General features: G+C 38.9%; 1 protein-coding gene across 3 annotated transcripts in view; it reads left to right on the forward strand.

Moving 5' to 3' along the window:
* The window catches only part of CUL2 (cullin 2), an 86,126-nt gene that overhangs the window by 33,238 nt on the left and 31,246 nt on the right, over positions 1-21,642 (forward strand). For all 3 annotated transcript variants that reach the window (XM_008002789.3, XM_008002790.3, XM_008002791.3), the window contains exons 5-8: positions 3,353-3,458; positions 7,149-7,231; positions 17,474-17,570; positions 17,668-17,778. In XM_008002789.3, coding sequence (XP_008000980.1) covers positions 3,353-3,458; positions 7,149-7,231; positions 17,474-17,570; positions 17,668-17,778 — 397 coding nt within the window. The remainder of the gene's footprint in view (positions 1-3,352; positions 3,459-7,148; positions 7,232-17,473; positions 17,571-17,667; positions 17,779-21,642) is intronic.

The raw sequence follows: 21,642 nt of genomic DNA on the forward strand, positions 1-21,642 counted from the left end.
TCCTGACCTCAAGTGTTCTGCCCACCTCAGCCTTCCAAACTGCTGGGATTACAGGCATGAGCCACCGTGTCCAGCCGCATGTCTTTATTAGGAAGCAAATATGTGGTTAATAAATTTGATTGTAAAATACTACAGTGACTTATAAAATAAAATTAATAATGGTGTCCATATTAAAATGAAAAATGGCACTGTTAATATTTTAAATCATGACTTAATTTAATTTAATTAATTAATTAATTAATTTTTTTCAGACGGAGTCTTGCTCTGTCGCCCAGGCTGGAGTGCAATGGTGCGATCTTGTCTCACTGCAACCTCTACCTCCTGGGTTCAAGTGATTCTCCTGCCTCAGCCTCCTGAATAGCTGGGATTACAGGCAGCCACCACCATGCCTGGCTAATTTTTGTATTTTTTTAGTAGAGGTGGCATTTCACCATGTTGGCCAAGCTGGTGTCCTGATCTCAGGTGATCCACCCGCCTCGGCCTCCCAAGGTGCTGGGATTACAGACGTGAGCCACCTCACCTGGCCATGACTTGATTTTAAAACGTTGTATTTCAAGCTTAAATTTACCAAGAGTAGCAATCTGCAATAAGAAAGACATAGTTAATGTAAGTTAGTTTAAATTTTATTCTGTGAGGAAAAGATAATACTGGTTTGTCCTAGCAGATACAAAGCATGTAAAGCTGCACTAAATTAGTAACCTGGCTCGAGAATATACATCCAGATCTTTGGAATGGATTAGTGAATTCAGGCCTGATCTGCAGATCTAGCATCTGCTTCTATGCTAAGCAGTTTACACTTATTACATAGTTAAAGAAAGCTCCTGTAGAATTCTGAATAGGGAAGTGACATCCTGACAGCAGAATTTTTAGATGAATTAAAGATGCCAGAAACTGAAGTAGAGCCCAGTCATAAAAGTGTTTCACATGATCGGGGTAGAGGGTAAGCAAGTACATTGGAAGTCAAAGGAAGTAGTGGGAGGAGGTGATGAATACTTTAGGAAGACAGGAAGACTGACTAATTAAAGCAGGCAAAATGAAAGGATGAGATAAGGGATTCTGATGTTTTAGGTGAGGTTACCGGAATGGTCTTGGTTCCAGTGACCAGAAAATAAAACCGGTTTGGAGCAGAGATTCCATATTGGAAGGCATATGTAAATGGTAATGATATGACAACTAAGTACCCTCTACTGAGGGAGCACCCCTCCTTGACGAAATCTTACATTTGTTTCTATATTCTAGCACAGAGTGAGCTCTGTGTGGGCAGAGATCATGTTTTTGCTTTTCATCTTTGTGTTTCCGTGCCTCATACTGTACCTGGCACACAGTACACCCTCGGCTGATGCGTATTGAATGGGAGTGGAAGACCTCCTGAGTTTCCGTGCCAGCCCTGCCACTTAGGAGCTGATTGACCTTTGGCAAGCTCTTTAACCTCTCTAGGCTGCAGCTTTCTTATGTATAAAATGATCATAGGAGTACCACATACATCTGTCTTATAGTATTCAGCCTCATAAAATGCTTAGGGCTGTGTCTGACAGGTGATCTCAATAAATTTAGTGATTACTTTTATTTCCTGGTATTCATGGCTTTTATGATCTGGCTGCAGGCTGCTTTTCCAAGTTTGTGTTCTACTGTTAGCTTTTGCTATCCTGGCTGTCTGGAATGTTATCCGTTTATTTATTCAGTAATTCATTCAGTAAGTATTTTTTGAGGACTTGACTTTTGCCTGCCACTACTGTGGATGCTGTCTACAAGAGGGGGTTCTTGCTTTTTAGACTTTACATTCTAGAGAGGAGATGAATGTACAAAAAAAGAAACCAATAAAAGCATAGGATTATTTCATGTAGTAGCAATTACTGTGAAGAAAGTAAAACAGTTGTGCGTTAAATAGTTACTTGCTTAGGGGCTGGGAAGTGAAGGCTAACTCCTCTGCGGTTCAGGGCGGGCCTGAAAGGTGTGTCTGTGCTGTGAGACTCAGATGAAAGGGGACTACCCTTAGATTATCTGGGATGGGGCACTTAGGTAGAGAGGCCATCCCGTCTCTACCTTTTACTTCTGTCTCTCAATCTTACTCCTCTTTCCTCAGCTGGAAGGCATGGTTGGAAACTCAGCATGAAATTTTGAGAATTACAGTGAGGATAGAGAGGAAGGAATAAATGGCATTTTAAAGGGGGAAAAAAGGAGTATGATTTTGTAACTTATGGTCAGAGGACACTAAAATGTCAAATGGTACATCAAGGTTGTAAGCCATGGGGTCTAGAGCCTTGACACTAGTGAATATGGAGGTGGAGCTTGTGTAAATGGTTGTGTATATACCACTTTGGAGTCAATTTTCTAGGAGTCATTATTTCTTTTAGAAACAGTCTCGCTGTTACCCAGGCTGCTCTCAAACTGCTGGCCTCAAGTGATCCTCTCACCTCAGCCTCCCAAAGAACTGGGATTATAGGCGTGAGCCACCACACCTGGCCAGGAATTATGTGTTTGTTTCCCAAAATTTTTGTCTTATTTTAGTTGTCTTTGTTTTTAAATTGTCTGAGTGGATGCTTCATTTTGGTATAGTGAACTTTGAAAAGTGTATATATTCACATATAGATTTCATGGGTTGTTGCCTAAAATGCTGTATTATCAGTAGCTGTTTACACTAGCGGAGGCTTTCAAATGAATAGTTTTAGGTGGTGATCATTAAAGGCATTAGAGTGAAATCTGGGGTCCTAAAAAGTACACATTTGAACGTTATGAGTCCTTTTTCCATGTTTTATTTTAGAATTCTGTATTCATCTCAGTTATTCTTAAGGCTAATCACATTTATTAGTCTTAAAATATATTAAACATTTTTATTATAATTCATATTCCTTTGGTAGACAAAGTCATCTTATCTCTGTCAATCTTGCCCATACTTACTATCGGTAACACTCTGTTCCATTTTCTTACCTACTGATTGTGATCTTTTTTGTTTAAAAATGAAAAATTGCATTTCTTCCTGGTGATTAGAATATAAATTAGAAAGCTAACTTGACTTTGATCTTTTAACCATTCTCTGTTTAATTTTTGGAAAGTGAACTTTATCTTGACTTTCCCAAGAAGAGTCTGGGAAGTAGCAAACGAGATTGTAGAAATTCTGAAACTTGGATAAGAGCTGTTGGCTAGAAGGGTAAGGGCTTGCAGAGAAAGGTGGGCTGATAATTTTAATTTTTATTATATTTCTAATCTCTACCTAATTCATTTCTTTTGGATTTATTAGTAGGCTATTCCATGGTTGATATGTAACCTTAAAAATATTCTTCTAAAGTTGCAAGTTATTTGCTTTCCTATTGACTTTAACTTAATATCCATTGATATTACATTTATTTTCCAGGTATCTCAACACCCAGTTTATTAAAAAGAATAAATTAACAGAAGCGGACCTTCAGTATGGCTATGGTGGTGTAGATATGAATGAACCACTTATGGAAATAGGAGAGGTAGGAAATTCTTTAAATGACTAGCAAACATAAGTATGTTTTTATACATTGAGGTAATTTGTGCATCATTTTTTAAGGACACTTAAAAAATGTGTTTGGCTAGCTTAATATGGTCAGGATTTAAAATATCCTAAATAAAATGCTATAGTGATTTCCTAAGAATCCTTAGAGGGATGAAAAAGATGTGACAACTACTCTTTTGATAATTAAATTTATAATGGATGAATGATAGGGTTAATGGTTCTGCATTGTGAAAAAACTCAAAAACAAGTATAAAGTGTTGACGGCCCTGTAGTTAAAAGTACAAGGGACAAGTACTTAAAAGACAGGCTAGAGGAGAGGAAACACAAATTTATGAATTTAACAAATTTATTGTAACTTTACTATAAAAGTAATTAAATTCAGAGTAAAACAAAAATCGGCAGTTTGGTCAGTTCATTCAAGTTCTTGAGGTACAGTGCAAATTGAAATATGGAAAATTATGCTGACTGTGAAAGAAATATTGTACAAGCTTGTTTATTCATTTAATACATCTTTATTGAGTAGCCAGGCACTGGGAATACAATGATGAACAGACAGAAGGTCCCTGCACACAAAAACTTGTAAGTTCATGTAAGGGAAGCAGATGCCAAATAGGAAATTAATGTTAACTTGTGATTTGTATTAATGAAGGAAATAAATGGCTAAGAGGCTAAGAGGCAGCATTAGTAGACATTTAAGTTAGTGTAATCCTTTCTGAAAGAAATTGATCAGTGTCTTTCTTTCATTACAATTTAAAATACTTAATAACTTTTGACCAAGTAATCCCAAGTCCTAAGCCTAGTGATCCATACTTGGAAAATAATAAATATGATAAAAGTGTTTAATGTTTAAAAGTATTCTTTGCAATCATTGTTAATAGGGTGCCTAATGGCTGAACAGTGTAAAATTTCAGCATCCAACATTCAGCAATAAAAAGCATGAAAGAAGAATGTATTATATATATGATTTTGTTATAAAAGTAGGCAACTGGATAAATTAATAGCAGAAAATTGTTCATAGAAACTTTAACAAAGGGGACATGGTTTATGAAAAAATTTGCACACAAAATTATAGGTATATGTTGAATACAAATACAATTGTAGGGAAAAGATGATGTAGAGAAAAGGATCAGTGAGAAATACCAAAATACTAACAGTAGTTGCTTTTAGTTAGTAGCATTGTAAGTGAATGATTTACTTAAAATTTTCCCTTATCACCAGCACCGTCAAGCACGCTTCTCTTCCCGGAGGAAATCACTGTAAATAATTTAGTCTGCATCTTTTCTGAACTTTACCAGTGTATTTACAAATATTTACATACAGACACACACATGCAGCAGTTTTCATTTTATTTTTCAAACTGCAATATAATGGCACACGTAAAGTTCTACAACCTATATTTCTTCCCTTTTTTTGTTATTAATATTTTTTTACATAAGTTTGTTTTTTATGAAAGCTTAATATTCTGTAGAGATACAGAATAATTTTTTAAACTATCCCCTTAATTTTTTTTTTTTTCTTTTGAGACAGAGTCTTGCTCTGTCACCCAGGCTGGAGTGCAGTGGTGCGATCTCGGCTCACTGCAAACTGTGCCTCCCGGGTTCACGCCATTCTCCTGCCTCAGCCTCCCGAGTAGCTGGGACTACAGGCGCCTGCCACCACGCCCGGCTAATTTTTTGTATTTTTAGTAGAGGTGGGGTTTCACCGTGTTAGCCAGGATGGTCTTGATCTCCTGACCTTGTGATCCACCCGCCTCGGCTTCCCAAAGTGCTGGGATTACAGGCGTGAGCCACTGCGCCCGGCCAATTTTTAAGTTTTTGTTATTACAAACAACACTGCAGTGAACACCACTATTCATTTATTCATTCATTATTTTTGAACCTCTCTGTGTTATATATGTTGAATACAACAGTGAACAAAATAGAGAAAAATCTTATGCTCATGGAGTTATATTTATGTATATATCTCTTGGTACATGAGCAGAACTTTTTATAGACTGGGTGTCAGGAAGTAGAGCCTCTGTTGAAGCACATCCTGAAGTTTCACAGCTCTGCCCCATTGCCTTTCAGAAGGGCCTTTACCAGTTTGCCCTTCTACCACATGTATAAAATACCAGTTTTTCATATATTGCCTCCCCAAACCCCGTTCATGCTATTTAAGAAGAAAGAAAGGCAAAACTTGAACAGTGTTCCTTGTGAGAAGACAGATGCTTAATTACCAATGGATCAGAATAAAATTACCCTAGGGAAACAATAGAGAGGCTAGCAACAGCCTATCTGGATATAGTTAGGGTGGAAAAAGAGAAGAGTCAAACAAACAAAAAAAAAATTGGTTTTCAGTACTGGAATAATTTATACTCTATGTGGGGAAAATATATTTGAAGTTTAAAGACCGAAATGTGAAAGGCAGAGCTTGAAAACTTGGAAGGCAGAGTAGGAGCACACACATGCCTCTTACCTTAGGGCAGAGAAGGATTTCTTAAAAAAAAAAAAAAAAAAAAAAACCCATGATAAAGGAAAAGATTGGTAAATTTGAGTATATTAAACTTTAATATATTTTTACCAAAACATAATAAAGAAACTGAGCAGTTGATTTACTAGGACAGACTGAAACTTTCAAGGGATTAATTTCCACAGTATGTAAAAAAACTCTAGCTTTTATTAAGAACAAGAAACTTTAACAGACTAATGGGCAAAATTAGGAATGGGCGTTTCACAGGAAAGAAACCAAAATGGACAATAAACCTTAAAGAATCCCCAGCTTCACGCAGTAAAATGAGAGTTAAAACCACAAAAAGACCCTGTTCTTTGTTTTTTTGTTTTTTTTTTTGAGACGGAGCCCTGCTCTGTCCCAGGCTGGCGTGCAATGGCAAGATCTCGGCTCACTGCAACCTCCACCTCCCAGGTTCAAGCAATTCTCCTGCCTCAGCCTCCCAAGTGGCTGGGATTACAGGCGCACGCCACCCCACCAGGCTAATTTTTGTATTTTTAGTAGAGACGGGGTTTTGCCGTGTTTGCCAGGATGGTCGTGATCTCCTGACCTCGTGATCTGCCCACCTCGGTCTCCCTAAGTGCTGGAATTACAGACGTTAGCCACTGTGCCTGGCCTAAATTAAGATTTTTTTTTTTTTTTTTGAGACGAAGTCTCACTCTTATCCCCCAGGTTGGAGTGCAATGGCACGATCTCGACTCACTGCAACCTCTGCCTCCTGGGTTCAAGTGATTCTCCTACCTCAGCCTCCTGAGTAGCTGGGATTATACGCGCCTGCCACCACGCCTGGCTAATTTTTGTGTTTTTAGTAGAGACAGAGTCTCACCATGTTGGCCAGGCTGGTCTCAAACTCCTGACTTCAGGTGATCCACCTGCCTGGGCCTCCCAAAGTGCTGGAATTATAGGCGTGAGCCATTGCACCTGGCCTAAAATTAAGATTTTCATTTAATAATAAAGCCTTAATAATGTTGATAGGGCTAGTAGAATGGTCATTGATATTTCAAATTAGAAATTTATTTTCTTTGAATTTTAAAATTTTTGTTTAGGTTTTATTTGAATTTTGAACTATTAGTGTAAATACTTCTTTTGATAAGTATTTTTAGTTAAAAAAAACCTTAAACAAATGTAAAAAGCATATACTAAGTAATTCAACCCTGATGATTTTCATTTTTCCTGGCAGCTAGCTTTGGATATGTGGAGGAAATTGATGGTTGAACCACTTCAGGCCATTCTTATCCGAATGCTGCTCCGAGAAATCAAAAAGTGAGTGCGGACATTTATCTAGCTGAGTCAATTTTATTTTGTTGTTTGATATGGTTTTAAAATACTGTACAGTTGCATAGCCAGTGGCTAGCGTTGGGGCTGGTTTTACCATAATAAGCCTCATTTTACTTCTAAGTGCCAGCATTTTTAAGTTGTTTCATTTTCTTCTTCTTCTTCTTTTTTTTTTGGTGGAGGGAGCTCTGGTCTTTTCTTATACCCTAATATACTTAGTATATAAATAAGTGTCTGAGGGAAGTGATTCATGTGCTTTTCAGAGCTGAAACCTCTTAGATTTTCTAGGCAGCGCCTTGAGTCGCTTGTACATATTTTCTGTTTAAATCCCAGTGAGGACTGCCTATTCAGGAAGACAGATTCTTCTAGTTAGTTGGTTGCCTCTTAGCCTCAGTGTTTTAATCAATAACTTGCCTAATTTTGTGATACAAATTTATGGGAAAATGGTTTTCCACTCTACCCATGGCTTAGAGTGGTTGATGCTTTTACCCTAATGCTGTGTGAATGCAATTTAGTACAAAGAATATTTTCCTGTGGAGTCTAGAATAGAACATCCTTGGATCAGCTCTGGCTCAAAGACTCTCAGAAGCACTCTGTCAGTCACACAAATACATATCCAATAAATTCCAGGTTACTGGGACTGATGTTACAGGAATTATCTAGACCAGTGAATTGTGGTGTAATAATGGCCACTCCACCTATATTTGTGTTCTTCAAGAAGACCTAAATGAGGACTTTTTTTATATGAGGAATAATTTGTCAAAGCCATGGTACTTAGTGTGGGACTCCTGGGAAGAAGTAAGGGATTAAACACACACACCCACCACCACGCCTCACATAAGAGGATAAGAGGATATTTTTAAATTTTTAATACCAAATAGAAAGTAGGTGGTAGCAACTGGTAACTTGATTTTTAAAAATTGTCACTGACCATTTGAATGATTTCATTGTTTTTAGAGATTGAGAGCTGGAGAGGAAAGGCAATAGTGAAGCACTAGGGTGTAACCCGTTGTTTTTCTTCCTCTTTTCTTTACAAAACTATGAGCTAAAAGAACATGCCCAACAAAACTTCTAAGTTCTAATATAATTCCTTCTGCTAAAATATACTAACTTTTCTTTTGACTTGGAATTCAAGTATTTAAAAGTATAATGACAATACTGCTATACTTTCCAAATGTACCTTTATGAAATATCTTTTTTAATATAATTTTGTCCCATCCTGGTAAATTTTTCTTAAGTGTGATTGTTAGTTTGCTAAAAATCAATGTGATGAAAAATATGTAAGAAAAATGATACAACTATAGCATATTAATTCTGGAAAAGATAGATTATCTGGTCTGCTTGTCTTATTTTTGTTGTTATAATCGGCTTCCGTTAAAGCATTGTTTTACATACTTTACTGAGATCTCACTTATTCTTCATGACAGCTCTCTTAGGTAGGGTTTTGCATGTTAAAGTTGAGGAAACTAAGACATATTAATAATAGAAATTAAACATGAGAACTACATACCAAGCATTGTTCTAAAATTTTTACATGCATCTTCCCATTTAATCCTTACAACACTAGAAGGCTAATACCATTAGTGTCACCATTTTACATGCATGACATCCTTGACATGCAAAGTCAGTGGTGGTGATCTGACTCAGATCATTTGACTCCAACCTCCATCTAATAATAATTCTAAGGATTCACATCTGGGCTAATCTAACTCTGAATTCATTATGCCTGTCCTTTTTTCCTTTTTTGAAATAGGAGTCCTGCTCTGTCTCCCAGGCTGGAGTGCAGTGGCACGATCTCGGCTCATTGCAGCCTCCGCCTCCCGGGTTCAAGTGATTCTTCTGCCTCAGCCTCCCGAGTACCTGGGCACCACCATGCCCTGCTAATTTTTGTATTTTTAGTAGAGACCAGTTTTCACCATGTTGGTCAGGTTGGTCTTGAACTCCTACCTCAAGTGATCTGCCTTTCTCGGCCTCCAAAAGTGCAGGGATTACAGGAGTGAGCCACCATGCCCAGCCTTTATGCCTTTTTTTTTTTTTGAGACAGAGTCTTATTCTGTCGCCCAGGTTGGAGTGCAATTGCATGATCTCAGCTCATTGCAACCTCTGCCTCCTGGGTTTAAGCGAATCTTCCGCCTCAGCCTCCCAAGTAGCTGGGATTACAGGCGTGCATCACCATGCCCGGCTAATTTTTGTATTTTTGGTAGAGACGGGGTTTCATCATGTTGGCCAGGCTGATCTCAAACTCCTGACCTTGTGATCCGCCCACCTGGGCCTCCCAAAGTGCTGGGATTACAGGCGTGAGCCACTGCGCCCAGCCTATGCCTGTCTTTTATGCACAGAATATTTCTTCCACTCCTGGCTCCAATACCTTTAACTCAGTGGGGAATACATTTCAGTTTCATAATGCTTTGAATATTCTAGTGTTTTCACACATTTTTCATTCGGTCTTAAGGAAACAGCAAGTTTTATTTACAGGTAAATAAATTGAATTTCAACAAAGAGAAATGAATTGAAAACTTGAATATAGCTAATGAAATGGACTTCATGCTTTTAGCCTTCCACTTGGGGTCTTTCCACTGCATTGCTTTAACTCTTTACACATTGTTGTTTGAGCTAATATGGTCAGACCGTAACTTCCATTACTATGTCTGAGAAGCTGTAGTAGAAACTCTCCATGTGTATTTTATCTAATCCTTATAAGAGGATATGATGGTGAATGTTATAAACTCATTTTAAAAGTGAGGAAAATGACACATGAGAGAGTAAGCAACTTACCTATGTCATGTAAGTAGTAAATGGCACAACTGGAATTAAAACTTAGGTCATTTTTTGGTCCCTAAGTCTGTGGTCTTACCCATATATTCATACATTTTTAGAAATAGTTCATTCAAGTTGCATCTTATTGCCATTTCTACTAAAGGAGAAGTATTTTATTGTGCATACCTACAACTTACTTTGTTGTAGAAGGTGCTAACCAGACTTACAGAATAAATTCTTTTCAGGTCTAGCAGAGCTTATCACAAATTTGATTTCGTGTCGATGTATTGACACTTTCCTTTTCCCATATGAATCCCTGGGTTCCTAGATACTTTTATAAGTCTGTAAAGAACATTTCTGGCTGGGTGCAGTGGCTCGCGTCTGTAATCCCAGCACCTTGGGAGGCTGAGGCGGGCGGATGACCGGAGGTCAGGAGTTTGAGACCAGCCTGGACCTAGTGAAACTAGACCTAGTGAAACCCTGTCTCTACTAACAATACAAAAATTAGCCAGGCGTGGTGGCGGGTGCCTGTAGTGCCGGCTACTTAGGAGGTTGAGACAGGAGAATCACTTGAACCCAGGAGGTAGAGGTTACAGTGAGCCGAGAGACTGCCCCATTGCACTCCAGCCTGGGCAACAAGAGTGAAACTCCGTCGCAAAAACAAACAAAAATACATTACGCTGTGCTAATGGTTTCTCAAATGTGGCAAATGAAAATGAAAGTTTAGTAGAAACAATTTTCCTTCTACAAAAAAATTACAGAGTAAGATATGCTGATTGTAAAAAAAGAATTGAAATGTACAGAAGGTTAAAGAGAAAAGTAAGAAACCTTTCTGGGCGATGTTAAGAGGACCATAGAGACTTTAGCCTGAACACAGAGAACCTTCAGCAGTCCCCCATTTTCTTGTGTTAAAAAAGGCGGGGAGGGGAGGGGAGGGCTGGGTGCAGTTGCTAACAGCACATTGGGAGGCCAAGGCAGGTGGATCACCTGAGGTCAGGAGTTCGAGACCAGCCTGGCCATCATGGTGAAACCCCGTTTGTACCAAATATACAAAAAATTTAGCTGGGCATGATGGCATGCACCTGTAGTCCCAGCTACTTGGGAAGCTAAGGCAGGAGGATTGCTTGAACCCAGGAGGCGGAGGCTGCAGTGAGCTGACATCACGCCACTGGACTCCAGCCTCAAAGACAGAGCGACAGAGCAAGATTTCATCTCGGGGGAAAGAAAAAAACGTTCTGGTTTCTCCTCATACCTTCCTATTTGAAGGAAGCTGCTATAAAGGATTTACAGTGTGTTCTAATAAAAATTTTCTATGCATTTACAGTTGTATATGTGTGCACACTAGTACATATACATTTATATGGACATGCATATCTGTATACAGATTTACGTATAGTATTATACATATGAACACACATGTTCATATGTGTATACATTTGGGGAGCATTTTGAACATAGATATCTGGCTCTCCCCCATAGCTACTGATGCACACTCCAGGAAGAGTAAGAACTTATATTGTTACAAAGCTCCCCAGATGTTTTTATGCATCCAGTTCAGACCAGTATTTGTGAGGTACTGGTCTGCAATAAATAATTCTCCATGTATTTCATAAAGCTTTTATTGTAGTGTTTCCTTTTTTCCTTTGGATGTATTACAAAAGTAGGTAGAATACTTAAAAATATATTCTTTTTAAAAGTTTAAACAAGAAGAGATTAATGGTTGGTGTGAGACTATAAAGTGGAAGTATGGGGAGATTCCTTAATGGTGGTAGAACAATTCTGTCTTGAATATGGTGGTGGTGAGATGAATATGGACATGTGATAACATTACATAGTACCATACACACATAAACACAAATGATTGTGTGTAAAAACTGGCAAAACCTGAATAAGGTCTATAGATTGCACCCACGTCAGTTTCCTCGTTTAAATACTGTACCAAAGTTATGTAAGATGCTACCATTGGAGAAAGCCAGGTGAAGGGTACATCAGATCTCTCTTTATTATTTTTGCAACTTCCCTTGAGTCTATAATTATTTCAAAATAAAATAGCTTTTTTTCAGTTTAAACAGTGTACAAAATATCAATGTTCCTTTTTTATTTTCTTCCTTTTGCCGTAGACTTCCTTTCCCCTCCTTGTAACTTTTGAAAACTGGTTGTACCTTTGTATTTATTTAAGTGCAGTGGTTTCATCTCTTTTGGGGGGACCTTTGTGTTCCTTTGGGATCATGATGAAAGCTGTGGAGCCTCCCGACATAAAAATGCTTGGTATGCATAGGCACACAAAATTGTTACATAATTTTAAGAAGGTTTATGGAATCCCAAGGCCAGAATTGCTGTTTTTGCATTTACTTAGTGGGTTTCTCTGTCCCCAGTCAATCAGGGAATTGCTTAGCAAATTTTAATCTGAAATAAGTCTCTGCAGTTAATATTTGATGAATCAGTAAAAGTTTTTTATGTTCTGAAGTAATAACTCAAGAGCAAGACAGTCATGACATACACACCCTCTCTCTGTTTCTTACAAGAGTGGTTCTGTTTCAGAACTCTTTTCTGTTCTCTTTATCAATTTGTTTATCCTGTGCCAATGCCTCACTGTGTTTATTATTGTAAGGCTTGCTATCTGGCAAGGTAAGTTTGCCCTCCAGAAACCAGAAGTGTTCTTGCTGTTGTTTGGCCCTTTGCTCTTTCATGTAAGTGTTATAGACCCCTTTCCTAAAACAAAATTTTCTGTGGAGACAAGCACAGTGGCTCATGCTTGTAATGCCAGCACTCTGGGAGGCCGAGGCAGGAGGGTTACTTTAGGCCAGGAGTTTGAGACCAGCCTGGGCAACATGGCAAGAACCTGTCTCTACAAAAATAAAAATAAAATTAGCTGGGTGTGATGGTGTGCACCTGTAGTCCCAGCTACATGGGAGGCTGAGGTGAGAGGATTGCTTGCGCCTCGAGGTGGAGGCTGCAGTGAGCCATGTTCGTGCTGCTGCATTCCAGCCTGGATAGCAGAGACCTTGTCTCAAAAGAAAAAAAAAATTCTGTGGGATTGATATTGAATTGAATCTATAAGTTAGTTTGAAGAGAGTTTGCTATAGGTCTTCACAGTATTAAGTCTTCTTATCTATGAACATAGCATCTTTTTCTGTTTATTATGCCTTCTTTAGTATCTCCTGGTTAACTTTTATAGAGTTTTCTGTAAGGGATTTGTGTGCTTTTGTTAGATTTATTTCAGGGTACTTGATATTCACTGATACTACAAAAAAGTGTGTTGGTTTTTTTTTTTTTTTTTTTTTTTGAGGTGGGGAGGCAGAGTCTCGCTCTGTCGCCCAGGCTGGAGTGCAGTGGCACGATCTTGGCTCACTGCAACCTCTGCTTCCCCAGTTCAGGCAATTCTCCTGCCTCAGCCTCCCGAGTAGCTGGGATTACAGGCGCCTGCCACAATGCCCAGCTAATTTTTGGTATTTCTTAGTAGAGCCGTGGTTTCGCCATGTTTACCAGGCTGATCTTGAACTCCTGACCTCAGGTGATCTGCTCCCCTCGGCCTCCCAAAGTGCTGGGATTATAGGCATAAGCCACTGTGCCTAGCTTGTTTATGGATTTTCTAATATTAAACTATGCTTGTATAACTAGGATAAAGGCTAGGTTGATCCTTGTCCATTATAGTTTTTATAGACTGTTGAATTTGATTTGCTGATGCTTTATTTGGAAGTTTGCATCTATGCCCATGAGTGGTACTGGCCTGTAATTTTTCTGTCTTGTAATGTCTTTGTCTGGGTTTGGCATCCAGCTTATCCTTGTAGAATGAACTATTGGGTATTTCCCTCTTTTTCTTTTGAGTAGAAAAGTTTGCATAGAATTGGGATTATCAGCTTCTTAAATGTTTAGTAAAACTGAAAAACCACCTGTGCCTGGGGCTTCTTTGTAAGATGATTTGCTTATATAAGATTTTTAACAATGCCTCTGTTATTTCAGATCTTAAGACTAGTCAAACTTGTGTTTCCTCTTAAATCAGTTGTGAATTTTTTTTTTTTTTTTTTGCAAAATCATTGGGAAGTAGTTGTGTAACAGTGTTCTCTTCTAAAAACTTTATTTGAAGTAATTTTAGATTCATACCCAGGTTCCCCTAATGTTACAACTGTTAGTATATTTATGAAAATGGGTATATCATTATTAACTAAAACTACAGTTTATTTGCATTTGCTTTTGCACTGATGTTCTCGTTCAATCCAGATCACACAATCACATTTAGCTATTATGCCTCTATTCTGTGGAAACCTTTCCTTTCATATATGACCATAAAAATGTTAAAGAGTAGTGGTCAGGTATTGATAGAATGTCCCTCAATTTTGGTTTTTGTGATGTTTTCTTATGATTAGACTGAGACTATGGATTTTTGGAAAAATACCAGAAGGTAATGTACCCTTCTTATCAGATTATATCAAGGAATAGATGGTGTCAACATGACTTCTCATTGGTGGTAACTTTGATCATGATGATTTGGCGAAGACATTGTTTTCATTTTCACCCAGAATAATGTCTTCCTTTCATTCATAATATTGCGTATTCACATTTTCTTTTTTTGATCACTTTTATTAGAGGCGTATATATTTTGTTGGATTTTATTCCCCCTAAAGAACTAACTTTGGCTTTATTTTTTATTTTTTATATTTGTTTTATTTATTTATTTTGAGACGGCGTTTCACTCTTGTCGCCTGGGGTGGAGTGCAATGGCGTGATCTCAGCTCACTGCAGTCTCCACCTCCCGGGTTCAAGCAATTCTCCTGCTTCAGCCTCCTGAGTAAGTGGGATTATAGGCGCCCGCCACCACGCCCAGCTAACTTTTGTATTTTTAGTAGAGATGGGGTTTCACCAGGTCGGCCCGGCTGGTCTCGAACTCCTGGCCTCAAATGATCTGCCTCCCAAAGTGCTGGGTTTACAGGAGTGAGCCACCGTGCGCAGCCCTAACTTTGATTTTAAATGATCTCAAGTATGTTGTTGTTTTCTCTTTCATTATTCTGCTCTTATTTTTTTCTTTCCTTCTTCTGGGAGACAAGTGTTTTTAGATTAGACTGAAATAGGTGCAGAACCCTTGGAGGGGGAGACATTTAGAAATCTTTAACCAAATTATTTTTTATTGTAATCTAATGTATTCACTCACAGAATTGAGCAACTATCATAGAGAATTAAGCAAATATGGAGGTTGAGGTAGGGTTTCTGATGTGAGTCACATCTTTCTTTTATAGTGAATAGAATTCTGGATATTTAAAATTGTTTTCTAGGTGGGAATGTCTGTTAAAGGAAATAAAGAAGTTAGCAATTTAGTCAGCATATTATAATACTGCTTGTTAGAGCTATCGATCATTTTGTTCTTCTTTATTACCTGGAAAATTTTATCAAGATATGCTGCTTCTCTCCTGCTGTTTAGTTACCCAATGGTAAGTTCATATAGGAAAAGCAAAATAAATGTTTATTTCTTTCCTTTTTAATAACCCAGTTTTTTGGGGTTTTTTGCTTTGTTTTGTTTGAGATGGAGTCTTGCTCTGTCACCCAGGCTAGAGTGCAGTGGCACGACCTTGGCTCACTGTAACTTCCTCCTCCTAGGTTCAAGCAATTCTCCTGCCTCAGCCTCCTGAGCAGCTGGGATTATAGACATGCACCACCAAGCCCAGCTAATTTTTGTATTTTTAGTAGAGACTGGGTTTCACCATGTTGGCCAGGCTGGTGTCCAACTCCTGACCTCAGGTGATCTGCCCACCTCGGCCTCCCAAAGTCCTGGGATTACAGGCGTGAGCCACTGCACCTGGCTGACCAGTTAGCTTTTTAAACTTTACTAGAATGAACTCAGACTTAAACTAGTGAGGCCTACCTCACTTTATTAAACTCTTCTCCTAGTGGCGTATATTAGGTCCCTTCCAGTTTTTCCACTAACACCACTCTTGTTTCTGTTGTGCACGTATGCAGATGTTTGCTTGGGATCATAGAGTATGTACACTTAGAGTTTTGCCAGTATGTCCTCCAGAGTATCTGTTCTTCCACCACAAGCAGAACATGAGAAAACAGTTCAGATCAGTATTACACCAGATTGAATGTGGGCTTATGTAAAGTCACACATGTGACTCAAGCCAAGGAAATGAGCTCACATGTGTGACCTTATTGTATGAACTAATCAGCAATATCAAGATATCAGGATTCTCTATGAATGACAGAATTACTGTAGCCATGTTAATTCATGTCCAAAAAAAGTTTCCCAGAATATCAAAATAATTAAAGGAAGAATCAAAGAGGACTAGAGGGCTTCAGAGGCAGGGAAGGACTCTAGTATATAAAGGTGATTCCTGGATCCTTTTCCTTGATGCCTTTCTTAAATGATAGAAAATTCTTACATCCTATATAAAGAGCAAGAAGCTCTTACTAGGGAATGATGATAATGTGTTTTCTGTTGCTCTCTTTGTGACATTAATGCAAAGAAGAAATTATTTTAAAGTAGGTTGGAAGAGTGCGTGTAGTGAGATAAAACATAATGGTTTGATTTGAGCATTGGTACTAGAGTCAAAAAAATCCCAATTTAGAGCTAGATTATTTTACTATGGCTTTAAACAAAGTTTTTTTTTTCTATTTTATTTTTCTTTTTAAAAAAATTTTTGAGACAGGGTCTTACTCTGTCACCCAGGCTGAAGTGCGGTGGTGCAATCATGGCTCACTGTAGCCTTAACTCCTCCTGGGCTCAAACGATCCTCCCACCTCAGCCTCCAGAGTAGCTGGGACCACAGGCATGTGCCACCGTGCAAGGCTGAGTTGTTTTTTTTTTTGTATGGGCTCTTCTATGTTGCCCAGGCTAGTCTCAAACTCAGGACTCAAGGGATCCTCCTACCTCAGCCTCCAGAGTAGCTGGGACCACAGGTGCGTGCCACCGTGCATGGCTAATATTTTTTTCCGAATGAGGTCTCGCTGTGTTGCCCAGACTGCTCACAAACTCAGGACTCAAGGGATCCTCCCACCTTGGCCTCCCAAAGTGTTGTGATTACAGGTGTGAGCCATGGTGCCTGGCTCTATTTCATATTCCTTTAATCAGAAAATCTAACATTCACCTACATGTCTTAATATGATTAAGACATTGTAGTTTGTAGTGAGTGAAATTCAAGCATTCTTAACCACCAGTATTAAAGTTTTGAATTGATGGGCTTGTATCTACTTTGTTAAAATTAAAGAAGTGTTATCTTAGTACTGGCATAGTATCTCGAACTTTACAATCAGTTTTCCTTTTATTTCTCGAAATGACATCTAATGTCTACGTTAACTATCATGAATATTATCTCAGCTGTAATATGAAAAAAATCGTTAAGATTCATGCATGTACCTTTTTATAGTTCTTTCCACTTTGATTAGACCAATGGAATAAGGAGCCGTATTTTGGCATACTTTGGTATGTTTCCATAGATAATTTGTATTCTGAAGAATGTTTTGTGTTATGCCTTGTTTTAGTGATCGTGGTGGAGAAGACCCAAACCAGAAAGTAATCCATGGGGTTATTAACTCCTTTGTTCATGTTGAACAGTATAAGAAAAAATTCCCCTTAAAGGTAAACAGCCTCCTTTAAAAATATAAATAATCAGACTCTTAATTTTTTAAACTGCTTGTTCTAATTTCTTCTAATATGATGTAATTGATTTATTCAGTTTTATCAGGAAATCTTTGAGTCTCCCTTTCTGACTGAAACAGGAGAGTATTATAAACAAGAAGCTTCAAATTTATTACAAGAATCAAACTGCTCACAGTATATGGAAAAGGTAAGAAATAAAACATATTAAATACGTTTATCTATTTTTGTATCTGGCCTGGTTTTATTTAACATCATTCTTAGTTTTTGGGGGTTTTTTGGTGGAAAAAGATTGTTTATTTAATCATTAACTCTGAGTTATAGTTATTATATAATATCGTTAAGTCATTGCTCTTGTTGTAACATTTTCCTGAGAAAACAGTACCCTTCCAGTTTTCGTCATAACTGATGCTTTTTGATAAATCCTGACTGCCTGGTTTAGTTGTCCTTGAAATTAATATATATGCACATTCTTGGCAGAATAATAAACTGGATTTCATGCTTAGTGGTTTGTTTAGAGAATAGGATAAGTGTAGAAGCTCTGTGTTGAGGTTTTTTTCTTCCTTTAACATGAGAGGAAAAATATGAGGGAAAATATAGTAATGTCTAGAATGACATTTGGATAAGTCACTCTTTTGGTCTGTTAAGTTCTTGGAAAGCTGCGAGACAACCCCACATGAGGTGGGTTTTTTTTGTTTTTTGTCTTTTTTTTTTGGAGACATGGTCTTGCTCTGATGCCCAGACTGGAGTACAGTGGCTTGATCTCATGGCTCCCAGACTCAAGTGGTCCTCCTGTCTCAGCCTACCAAGTAACTGGGACTACAGGCACACACCACCACGCCCAGCAACTTTTAAAATTTGTTATGGAGATGGGGTCTCGCTATGTTGCCCAGGCTGGTCTCAGAACTCCTCAACTCAAGCAGTCTTCCCGCCTCAGCCTCCCAAAGTGCTGGGATTATAGAAGTGAGCCATTGCACCCAGCCAAGAAATTTTAATTGATCACTAAACCAGTACATATTGGTTATCATATGTTAAATTCCATTTATATTTTCTCAGTAGTAGAAGAAAAAAAAGTGGTCATACAAATTAAATCACCATATATAAGAGATATTAGAATTTCTAGCCATGTTTTTTTATCTGCAGTGTTGTATTTCAAGCATTTTATTTTGGATGATTTGTGTTAGTTTATGTAGCCTAGAAAGGTCAAGTAGTATAAGTGGATGAGCTGTCGTCCTACATCTGTAGGCCACAAGTTACAAAGCATCTGTGCTTACCAATACACTGTTCTGTCGTCCACAAAGCCCAGATCTAAAGGTCTTAGTTGTTTGACTCTCTTCCTGCTTTTGTTACTAATTAGCTCTGTCCCCTGAGCAAATTATCTGGAACTTTCCCCCCATCAATTAAGTTCAGGTTATACTAGATCAGTGGTTCTAAGCTCTTAGCCCTTATTGCACCTTAGACTCTTGTTGAAATCTCTAGATCCAGCCCTAAGAATCGCACACAGATTATCTGTGATACATACACTTTGCTCTATCTGGCTCTCAAAAAGATGCCACTGGCAAGTGCTGGCAGTAGCCCAGATGTCTGTCAGAAGTTGAAAGGATAAGCAAAATGTGATACGTACGTCCTTTGGAATATTATTCATCCCGTGTAGTGAAAAACTCTCAAACCATGTTTTTTCCTCTGCTCTGACATCGCAGCAACGATCATCAGCACAGAAGGCTTCTGTAAACAAAGTTGTGGCTCTTTTCTCCCACACACCAAGCAGCAGACACCAGCCAGGTGTCCTCCAGTTCAACTCTAACACCATCTGCTTGAGATAGTGGCCGATCGCACAGATTGGGGGCTGAGTCTCCAAGACTGCCCTGCACACCCCCAGACACCAGTCACAAGTCTGGGCCTCCAGACTACTGACTGACTGGCTTTCAAGTTGAGGTCCTACAATATACTCTTTGGGTTCCATTAATTTCCTAGAGCAGCTTACAGAACTTAGGGAAAAACACTCAGTGTTTGCTAGTTTATTAAGAAGGATATTTTAAAGGATATAATTAAACAACCACTTGAGGAGATACATAGGGCAAGGTCTGAAATCATCCCCAAGTGCAGGAGCTTCTGTCCCTGTGGAACCGAGTCTTCTTCGATTTTTGTGGAAGCTTCATGATGTCAGTAGTCTTTCCCCCAGCTTATAGGGTGGGGCTTTCTCTGGGGAGGGTCTTATGACCCACAGTCAGAAAGGTGGGGCAAGATTAGAGTCCTGCCTTGAGGCAGATGAAAGGAGAGTAGGAGAGAAATTCTGTTTCCTGAGACCTAACACACTCAACATTATAACTAAAGACTGTAACTAGGGCTAAGGGAGTTACGAACCAGGAACCACAGAAGAAAACCAATGTACATGTATATCACAATACCACACAGTCTTAAAAAAGGATTGAAATTATGATACTTGATACAACATGAATGAACCATGAAAATGTTATGCTAAGTGAAAAAAACCAGACACAAAGGAGCAAATATTCTGTGGTTCAATTTATAGGAAATATCTCACAGACAAATTCAAAAGGACAGAAAGTAGATTAGAAGTTATCAGGGGAGGAAGATGTGGGGATTTGTTACTTAATGGTTATAAAGTTTCTGATGGGGTAATGAAAAATATTTGGAAGCAGACAATGGGGGTAGTTGCACAACAGTGAAAGTTATTTAATGCCACTGAATTGCCCATGTAAAAATGGCTAATGTAAATTTTATTATCTATGTTTTTACCACAGTTTAAAAGCACTGATAATGTAATATACCAAAACCACTGAATTTCACACTTTAAATGGGTGGATTATATAATATGTAAATTACATCTCAAGGTGTTAAAAGGGAGAGAGGGGCATTGGAATAAATTATGTTTGGAAAAGAGTGGTTATTAGAAAAGCTTATTTCAGGCCGGGCACGGTGGCTCAGACCTGTAATCGCAGCACTTTGGGAGGCTGAGGCAGGCAGATTACGTGAGTCCAGGAGTTCAAGACAAGCCTGGGCAACGTGGCAAAACCCCATCTCTACAAAAAGTTAAAAAACTAGCCACGCATAGTGGCGTGGTCATCTGGTCCTAGCTCTTGGGACGCTGAAGTGGGAAGATCACTTGAGCCCGAGGGGCGTAAGTTGCAGTGAGCCAAGATTGTACCACTGCCCTCCTGCCTGGGCGACAGAGCGAGATCCTGTCTGACAAAAAAAGAAAGAAAAAGAAAAGCTCATTTCAGGAAATAATGTTGGACCATATTAGCTTCAAGGGCAAAATCCTGGACTTTGTTCTCCATTTAGTTAATTGGGAGATGAGTCAGTACAGCCTTCCTGCCTCCCTTGCTGCATTCCTCTAGCTTTGGCCTTTCTTTCCCCCAGCGGTTTTACAGCTGTTTGAAGCCCTGCACTGGGGCAGTCCAACTTTGTCTACGTTTCTCTTGATACGCACCTCTCTCTCCTAAGTTATCAGTTTTATTTTTTCCTTCTTTCATCCTCTTTCACCTCTCTCAGACCCACTGTAATTCCTGTTGCATTAAGTTAATTTTAGCAAGCAGGTTAAAGTCACTGTAGTATGCTCTGAATGACTAATAGGCTTAATCCTTTTTATTTGTTATAAAAATAGCCCTTTTAAAGGATTTATTGTTAACCGAAGTGCCTTTCTTAGCTGATGTGATATGTGGTGAACACTTTTGTCCTCTAGACGAGGTGTCCCCGACCCCCAGGCTGAGGACTAGTACTGACCTGTGGCCTGTTAGGAACCGGGGAGGACCTACTGACCTGTGGCCTGTTAGGAACCTGGCCACACAGCAGGGAGTGAGCAGCCACTGTGTGAGCATTACCTACCGCCTGAGCTCCGCCTCCTGTCACAGCAGCAGCATTAGATTCTCATAGATTCTCACAGGAGCGTGAACCCTATTGTGAACTCTGCATGCGAGGGGTCTAGGTTGTGCGCTCTTTAGAAGAATCTAATGCCTGAAGATCTGAGGTGGAATACTTCATCTGGAAGCCACCTGCCCCCAACAATGCCGCCCCCACTCCGTCTGTGGAA

Source organism: Chlorocebus sabaeus, chromosome 9 (assembly GCF_047675955.1).
Source record: "Chlorocebus sabaeus isolate Y175 chromosome 9, mChlSab1.0.hap1, whole genome shotgun sequence".
Lineage (NCBI taxonomy): Eukaryota > Metazoa > Chordata > Mammalia > Primates > Cercopithecidae > Chlorocebus > Chlorocebus sabaeus.